Genomic DNA, 8,998 nt, shown 5'->3' on the forward strand with positions numbered 1-8,998 from the left:
TTTTTTTGTGTGCATGATTGATAACTATTGAGCATGTTGGTTTGATCTATTGTGATGCTTTATGATAATGTTAATTTAAATGCAATAGGGCAGTGCACCTTTCCCACTTTATGTTGTTTTCTATGTACTAGCTTCTGGATCTGAAAATCCAAAAGCATTTACGTGTCATTTTTCTTTCTTTTTCTTGTTAACCACTTGACCTTCCGTTTTTTCTCCCCTTTTGCAACAGTGGATGGTGAATGGAGAAATCTGTATTGGATTGTTTGCATTGAGGGATATTAAGCAGGTATCCTTGAAGCCTGATCATCATTATTCATGCATTTGTTCACAATTTGATTGAACATTTTGCAGATCCAGATTCCTGATTGAACATTTGAGTTGATGAAAGGGGTTCATGTGAATTCATATTAGTAGTAGGGTAAAATTTTTTGGCCTCCCCGGAATTAAGCACTAAATATATAGACCACCTCTCTATTTTGAGAACATGGTATCTAAAATCTTAACTTTACTAGGAATATTATTTAGAATATCCTTGTTCACAGTTGATATTTAACATGTGATTTTATAGTGTCGTTAACATTAACTATAAACTATATTAAGTTGCATCGTGTTCTTAAAATACAAGGGTGGTGCACATGTATGTTTAAATTGAGGTAGCAATTCCACATATTGAAAACTAAATTTGCATATATTTTCAGGATAGAGGGAAACTTGAAGTATTTTAGCCGTGACATGAAATTAGGAATGGGTGCCAATATTTTTTTCTTTCTTTTTAGGAGTTTTTTTTTGGGGGGGGGGGGGTAGAGGAACATTCATGTTATCTTTATTTCCTTGCATTATGAGGTTGGGTTATGGAAAAGTCACTATGCAATTTTTTGGTGCTATGCTTGGCTGAGTTGAACCTTTCTTTCTACTTTCCCCAGGATGAAGAAGTGACATTTGACTACAACTATGTCAGGGTTTTTGGTGCTGCTGCAAAAAAATGTTTTTGTGGCTCACCTCATTGTCAAGGTTATATAGGTGGTGATCCACTCAGTGCTGAAATCATTGTTCAAGATGATTCAGATGAAGAATTTCCGGAACCTGTCATGCTTACTGAAGGTGGTGATATTGAAGACGGTAGGCTTAATATCCAATCATTGTGATAATGTTGATATGTAATGAGTGCTAGGCGTATGTTGAAAGATAGGAATTTATCTGACAACTCAACTATGGCTGCAGGGCCCGGTGGTCACCTGGAGAAGGAGAGTTCTCTAAACCCTCCCTGTGCTAGATCTCAGCTGCACTGCTCAATAATAGTGGAAAATTCTAAGGGCAATTATTCATCTTCCATTCACCTGGAGAAGGAGAGTTCTCTAAACCCTCCCTCTGCTAGATCTCACCTGCACAGCTCAATAATAGTGGAAAATTCTAAGGGCAATTTATCATCTTCCATTCAAATGAAAGTACTTCCCCAGCAAACGGAGGATGTAATAAGCAAACCTACTCCTACCTTACAACAAGGATATGCAGTAGAATCTGAGCATTTTGGCAAAACTTTGATTCAGAATATTGAGACTTCTTCCTCTTCATCTGTTAGCAAATCCAAGTATGGAGTAATTGAAGATAGATTTGGTCTTTCAGAACCTCATCTGCTTGGGAAGGCTTCTCAAATAAATGGTTCTGTTAAAAAGGGAAGGGGGTGTGCTAACCCTACAAATAACCTCAAAGTTGGAGTGACAACCAACAGATCGCAGGTTCCATCCATCAGACATAAAAAAGCAGTGGAAGGTTCTTCCAATGGCCATTTTGAAGCAGGTTTGTCAGATGCCTTAATTTGGTGAAATTTTATTACATAAGGAACTTGTCTAATTACTCTTTCGCCAAACCTGCAGTTGAGGAGAAGCTTAAGGAGTTGCTAGATCCAGAAGGAGGAATTAGCAAAAGTAAAGTAAGTAAGCTTAAGTTGGTTGCTGATTGACATGGTATTTCAAATTAGTTAGATCTATCTGGAAGTTTGTACATTATGCATGTTTTAGTGTTCTTTTCTACCACTGAGATTGGTTTAGTCAAGTTAGGAAGCAAGAAATTTCAGCCTCTTTTGTGATGTTTTATTCTTGACCTTTTAGTGTAAATGTTTTTTCAGTCCTAAAATATAGGCTACAGAGTTATGTATGAGATGCATTTTGGTTGAGACTTTTGTCTGTAATGGGATAATTTTGATGCTATGAAGAAACTTTTGTTTTAGATTGTACTGCTGGTGTGAACTGGTTCTGATGTGGCTCCCTTTTCTTTGCTCTTGATGATTTTGTTCCATGCTTATAATGAACCCTTTATGTGGAGGTAGTCTTGGGTATACTAGTAAGGCTGTTTTGTAATTGTTTTTCGCCATGAATTTTGCTATAACAGGATGCTACCAAAGGCTACTTGAAGCTTCTGCTTCTTACTGTGGCATCAGGTGATAGGAGTAATGTTGAAGCCATTCAAAGGTGCTTTCTTCTTTTCCTTGCCCCCTCCCAATAATTTGCATGTCTTTGTAATCTTGTGCTTTATTAGACTTGTAAAATGCTCTATAAAAGAATTGAAACTTTGGTTGCAGCTGCAGCAACCGAGACCTTTCTTTGATTCTTGGTGCCCTTTTGGAAACAAGATCAAGAACTGTGCTGAATGATATAATTAAGAAAAATGGTAATGCAGATTTTTTTTATTTTTGCCAACAAAATGGTCATGCATACTTGCCACATGTCAATTTCTATTGATTTTTATCTGGAGCCCAAACTTGTCATGCTTTTGTTAATGTCAAGTCATGACTATTGATTTTCCTTTCAGGTTTACGCATGCTACACAACATAATGAAGCGATACAGGCAGGACTTTAAAAAAATTCCAATTCTGCGAAAGCTTCTTAAGGTTTGCAAATGGGAAATAACTAAATTGAGTTGCTTGTTATCTGCATTTCACTTAAGTGGTTATGCGTTTTCAAATCCATTACTTTGAACCAACTACATATCCTTGACATTCAAGTTCAATTAAGGCTGCTAATTTGACATTGTAGACTGTAGAGCCACAATTGAGCAGTCCTTTATCGGAAGATTTGAAATTTCATGGCTCCGTTAACAGAGTGGCTAGAAGAAAACCCTAGTAAAAAAGCCTTTTGATATTTGCCTGATTTTATTGGGATTTACATGATTAATGTAATTTCTTCCCCTCTGAGGTGTTGGTCAAGTTTCTCAATTTATAACCCCACCTAATGGGATAAAGCTTACTCCTATTGTTAAGTGTCAATATATATATATATATATATATATATATATATAGGGGAGGTGTTATCTGATGTTTGAGTATGTCACAATGGCATAGTCTCCTTTATGTTAACAGCTGGTGTTTAGTGTATTAACTATAGTGGATCCCATGCATCTGCATAAAATCCAAAATGAGCTAATATTATTCATGACTTGTGTATTGTACAGCTCTCTACACTTTTTTGTTTTATATTAATTTTTCAATCGTCCTTCTTTAAGGGAGGTGAGTCTACAATTTATCAAATGCACCTTTCACAGGTCTTAGAGCGCCTGGCAGAAAGAAAGATTTTGACATTTGAGCACATTAATGGCAGTCCCCCTTGTCGTGGAATGGAGAGGTTAGAAAATTTCAGCTGTGATTTTTTTAGTTTCCCTCCAACTTTATTTAACTCGTTATTATGAAAATCAGTGTTTGGAGAATTATACTGGACTTTCTTTGATAATCTCAAATCTTTGAAATCTAGAGTCGTGGAATCTTTTAAATTTGAGAGTGGATTTCATTAATGTCTTCTACAAATTATGATCCACCATTATGATGGGAATAGGCCTTCGTTGTTAATTTATGTGAGAAGGGGTAATAAAGCAAAGGGTAGGCCTTTACTATTGTTAATTTATAAGAGGAGGATGAAGGAGGAGGGTAACATAGGCCCAGAGGGGCCAGTAGCAACCGAAGAGTTAATTGAAGGAAACTAACAACACTGTTCTCGCTTGGTTGTTAGAGGAGAGAGACAAGGGTGATGTTGAATGAGGAACATAGGGAGTTGGGGCCCAATCATGGGGTCACTCGAATGCTTTCCGTGTTGGGAAAAGCTTAGCATCTTGAATGCCTAGGAGCTGAGTATCATTTATGCATTTTGTGTTGATTTGCATTCCCTTTTCAGAATTGTAGCCTCTGTGAAGACTTGCACTCTGGCTGATGACCGTAGTTTATGATCAATATAGAAAGAACTCATCAGATACCCTCCCCGCAAATTATTTGCATTTTTCTCTGCCATTGGACTGTATGAAATTGTGTTACTAGGGCTAAACCTCTCCCCTTTCCCTGATTGTTGGTTTTTATTTGCAGCTTTAGGGAGTCAATGCTGTCCTTAACGGAACATGAAGACAAAGAGGTGCGTTACATACTAACTACTTGTTGCCCACCTTTTGCATTAATTACAGCTTTAGTCAGGTCAAGCGTATATCACCAATTAACAAAACATGCTGCTTGGATCGTCTTTCTTTTCTTTCTTTTTGATGACCCCAGTGGTGTATTTCTTTTGTGGGTGAGAATATCTTTCATTGTATTCATTTTCTCATTTGCTCATTTAGGTCCACCAAATTGCTCGGAGCTTTCGAGACAGATGGATTCCTAGATCTTTCAGAAAACGTCGCTTTGTAAACAGGGATGACTGTGGGGTGAAATCTTATAGGAATTTCAAACGCAACCGATATTCAGCATTGCTGAACCATGCATGTGACCAGAGTTTGAGACCTACTAAAGGAATAGATTGTGCCCAGCTGCCTTTGGTTGAAACAAGTTCAGTCAATGTTGTTGCCCAGAGGGGCTGCTCTGCACCATCTCTGAATGGGTGTGAAACCAGTGGGCGAATGAGACGTAAACGTAAAAGTCGATGGGATCAACTAGCGGCGACCAATTCAGTTGTAGTGTCTTCTGAGAGCAAGGAAGGAAATGTTGTCTCTAAGCAGTCAAAGCAAGCTGATGTTGTTATTAATGCTTTTGATAGTGGACAGAATATTTCTGAAGATGCTCCGCCTGGGTTTTCCTGTTTATTCCAGCCCTTGGGTTCTTCAAATGCCTCACAGAACTCTGGTGTTCTTGCTTTGCAACATCCGGGCCATTCTGGTTCTAGACATCCCTCTGATGCGGTTATAGGTTATCCGAGGAAAAAATTTAATTATCGCTTGCCTGTCTCATATGGAGTTCCATGGCCTGTTATCCAACATTATGGAACACCTCACGTGGAAGATGAAGGCAAATGGGTCACTGCACCAGGCATGCCTTTCTATCCGTTTCCTCCACCGCCCCAATATCAACCCCAGAATGACTCTCAATCTTCTAAGTCTACTGATGCTATGAAAATAGATCAGCCTGCAAAAATTGTGAAGCGAGATTCTAGTGGTCTAGTTAATTGTTACTCGGATGATATGGCTCCCAGCACAACTGGTCTTGATGCTAAAGACCTTTCATATGAGGATAATAACCACATTTCTGAACCATTGAAGGGCTCTCCTAATGAGTTGGGCAAGAGTTACTTCAGGCAACAAAAATGGAATAAATCAAAAATACCTCGACCGTGGTCCAGGAGGAAATTCTGGAGTTATAATGAGAGCAACTCTGGGGGTGGTATGGGCAATATAGGTGTAGTAGATGTACCAGAGGATGCAATTTGTAGAGGGAGATGACAACAACAATTGATAGCATTTACAGCAGCTGATCCAACATTAATCACAGGGACCCCCTACCCTTCTTTTCACACATTAGTTAATCCTTCTGTTCCTGAATATAGGTATAGATCCAATGAAAAACTCATTCAATTCCAGCAATTGTTTTCCATCACTGTTCAAGCTCGATGTGATTCGCCAGGGAATTGAATGCCATCTGACATCATGTTGTTGTGACACCTGAGAGGGAGGGATGGGATTTTCTGTTCTGAAGTGATAAAGTGTATAGTTTAACCACTTTAGTTTGACAGATTTATTTAAAGAAAAAAATATAAAAGATTTTTGAAACACTTCTATCCGCCCATTCTACCATCATCTTATTTCAGGGGATCGTGAAAGAGGTAGGCATTCTTGACAAAATGGATATCATTTGACTGTAATGCGTAAAGGAGACAAACATACACTTGTAAATGTCAAATATCCAACCTTTCTATTAACATGTGGATTCAGGTTGCGGTGCAACTACATATAATTGTTTCGTTTTATTTTTGGTGTGAGGGCGGGCTAGGCCTTCATACTTGCATAACTGAGAAATTGAGATTGAGGGGCATTCCGTCTTCATACTTGCATTGAAATTGAAGCTAACTAGCCAACCTACACCGCCAGTTTTATGGGTGTCGATTTTTTTTTAAATGAAAATAAAAGTACAATTATCAAAACACAGTAAAAGTACAGTAATTAGGATTCTTATTACATTTTTGTGTTAATATTAATGACATACCTACGCTTCCCTAATATTTTTCTTTTGGAATACAAAAGAGGCAAAAGCTTGAGGAGGAAGGGCTTGATTGTTTCAAGGTGCAATTTGATGGTCAGAAGCTATATGCTCTCCAAATCGTTTCATGTCTTTTAAAGTTGGCAGTATTTTTGGGGCAATGCTGTAAGGGGAAGGAATGGATGGGTTGAGAGGGATGGAACGTTCTAAAAATCACAAATGTGCCGCACTCACTGTTCGGGACTCCAAAATCCAAACTTCCATTTCAATCTTCAAGCTGCCTTCAAATTCATTTTTTTAAGGACTAAATTGTGTTTTTGTTTGGTGCAGGATGGGTTTCCATATTTGAACTTGATTCTCCTTAAATCAATAAATGCCCGTTCACTTTCCCCTTTTCAAGACAGCTGTGCCCACTTCCTGGTTTGATGGCATTCTGTATGGATCCGGCTTTTCTCTCTCTTTTTTTCTTTTTCCCCCCTAACGCTTTCTCTCCCTATAATATTAGGCTCTTTTCCAGCTTTTGCTCATACGTATCACAAATTAATTCAAATCCACTCAAAAGCTACTGAATAAGCTTTCGAGAATCTCGCCTTCAATTATCCAACGTATTCCTTTCATATATCTGCTAATCAGGAATGCTTTTTGACCGCTATGGTATTAGTATGTTTTGGTTTTGGAAGGACCACAATGAAACTGAGAAAAGCAGGGCCTGGGCACATGAGAATTTCTTCCAAGTTTTGAAGTTGTTAAACGTACAATCACCTAATAATTTAGATTTGTGAAATTTATTGCTCCTGGATCGAATTTTAATTTCCTTCACAGGCGACATGACACTCTTCTTTCGGTTGCATTACACTTTCTTTGCTTCTCCTCCAACCCCCCACCCCCCTCATTTATAAAAACCTGTCCTTTTCTCACCCAAAGTGCTAAGAAATAACTTATTTATAACCAAAATAGAATAGCACTATGAATTTTGTCAAGGAAATTGGTTCTGATCAGAATGGATATGATTAGCCCGGATCAGTCCAACAACTGACAAGCAACGTTTCACTGTCATTCAAAAACCGCTCCTTTTATTGGAAAAATTGAGAATAATTTGGTCTACCATTGCTGTTGGTGCTGGCACACCATTTACCTTCTGGTGAAGCCGTCGTTACAGTCTTCCAAACCTCATCTTTATAGCCATTATTTCATATTTAATGAATGGCTACAAACTGAATCAAGAAACTGCCCAAAGTATCATTGCAATTTGACGCAACTGCCTATTTCTGAGCTAATCTTGCTTCCTTAGTGTGAGCTAAAACGTAGTTGAGTTTTTATTTGATCTATATACCTTACTTGAAAAATATGAAGTAATATCGTGTTGTGATGTAGGAGTTGGGAGAGCTAGCTATGCCTCGATATTCGATCATGTATACATGCTGAGAAAAAACTTCAAACTTTTGTGCAGGCTTGATTTATAAATGAAGCCTTACCACCTGAAATGTGAAGCATCGATCAGGATTTCCTTTGCCCCTAGTTTTTCTCTCTTCTAGTCAATTTTCTTCTTTTCTTAATCGAAGGGATCAATCTAATTTTTTTCCCCAAAAGAACACACAACGTGTGAAACAAGAAAGGGGTCTTATGGAAAGTAAAGCATGATCGGGAATCACACAGATCTAAAAACGGAATGGGTAACACAAGGGAAGGAAAAAAAGAAGGATGTTAGGTTTTTGTGAGATGAGTTCTTTTTCAAAGAAATGAAAAGGGTGAGAGCTAATGAATGGGTGATCTGGGGCACCACCTAATTAACATGATGAGATAAGCATGTATGACCAACACCATTACCACTGAAAATGAACCCTGTAAAGCTAAAACTAAAGTGAAATATCTAGTCAGGCGGGGTATAGTCTTACACTACGGAAAAACAAAATCGTATATTCATATATATATATGTATATATATGTAGAGAGAGAGAGAGACCATGTCAAATACGATTGACTAAAGCCCATCATAAATGACAACCAGTACATCGATTTGTTCGATATTATGTGTCTTGCAAACAGATTTTGATCCCCTTGTATCAGACCTGGCCTCATAGTCAGGAAAACGAAGCTTTCATTTGACTGTGTAAGATTCAATTCGGAAAATCAAGAACAGGGCGATGCACGAAGAATGGCTGCTTTTGGGGGTGGGATCGGACTCAGAATTGAGGCTCGCCAGCGTCACATTTGGAGGCTTCAATGATTTGTCCACATTCTGCGGTCATGTTTTACATTTTGTTTTGATGTTTCATAAAAGGAAATGAAAAGACTGATTTTTTTTTTAAAAAAGAAGGAATTAGTGGTGCACGTGTGGGACTGTGAGTAGTTGGCTGGCATAGGTGGGGCAAATATAAAAAAGATAAAAATAAATAAATTGAAAAAAAGGCCACGTGGGAGGGATGTGATCGGGATTCGCGTGAGGAGGAGCGAGGAGGGGTTAAGGTGGCAGGTAGGTAACCAGGCGCTCCCTCCTTCACAGGTCGTATAACCCTCTAAAGCTTCTTGCATCACCTCTCATCTCCACCGACCACATCA

At 38.4% G+C, this 8,998-nt stretch overlaps 1 protein-coding gene across 1 annotated transcript; it reads left to right on the forward strand.

The window, feature by feature from the left end:
• Positions 1-780: 780 nt before the first annotated feature.
• Positions 781-5,823, forward strand: LOC114737757 (histone-lysine N-methyltransferase ASHH2). The gene is made up of 10 exons (XM_028925715.1): positions 781-848; positions 897-1,119; positions 1,222-1,797; positions 1,875-1,930; positions 2,389-2,468; positions 2,579-2,667; positions 2,809-2,888; positions 3,539-3,618; positions 4,347-4,392; positions 4,592-5,823. The coding sequence occupies exons 2-10, from the start codon at positions 1,089-1,091 to the stop codon at positions 5,684-5,686; spliced, it is 2,133 nt and encodes a 710-aa protein (XP_028781548.1). The 5' UTR covers positions 781-848; positions 897-1,088; the 3' UTR covers positions 5,687-5,823.
• The last annotated feature ends 3,175 nt before the right edge of the window (positions 5,824-8,998 follow it).

This window comes from Neltuma alba, unplaced genomic scaffold, assembly GCF_004799145.2.
Source record: "Neltuma alba isolate B1F8T4 unplaced genomic scaffold, ASM479914v2 tig00013496_pilon, whole genome shotgun sequence".
Taxonomy (NCBI): Eukaryota; Viridiplantae; Streptophyta; class Magnoliopsida; order Fabales; family Fabaceae; genus Neltuma; species Neltuma alba.

Excerpts from the sequence above, each read along its gene's own strand:
- LOC114737757 (XM_028925715.1), top strand. The coding sequence starts at position 1,089 with ATGCTTACTGAAGGTGGTGATATTGAAGACG. Across the intron at positions 1,798-1,874 it reads CAATGGCCATTTTGAAGCAG|TTGAGGAGAAGCTTAAGGAG; the intron begins GTTTGTCAGATG and ends CCAAACCTGCAG. Across the intron at positions 3,619-4,346 it reads CCTTGTCGTGGAATGGAGAG|CTTTAGGGAGTCAATGCTGT; the intron begins GTTAGAAAATTT and ends TTTTATTTGCAG.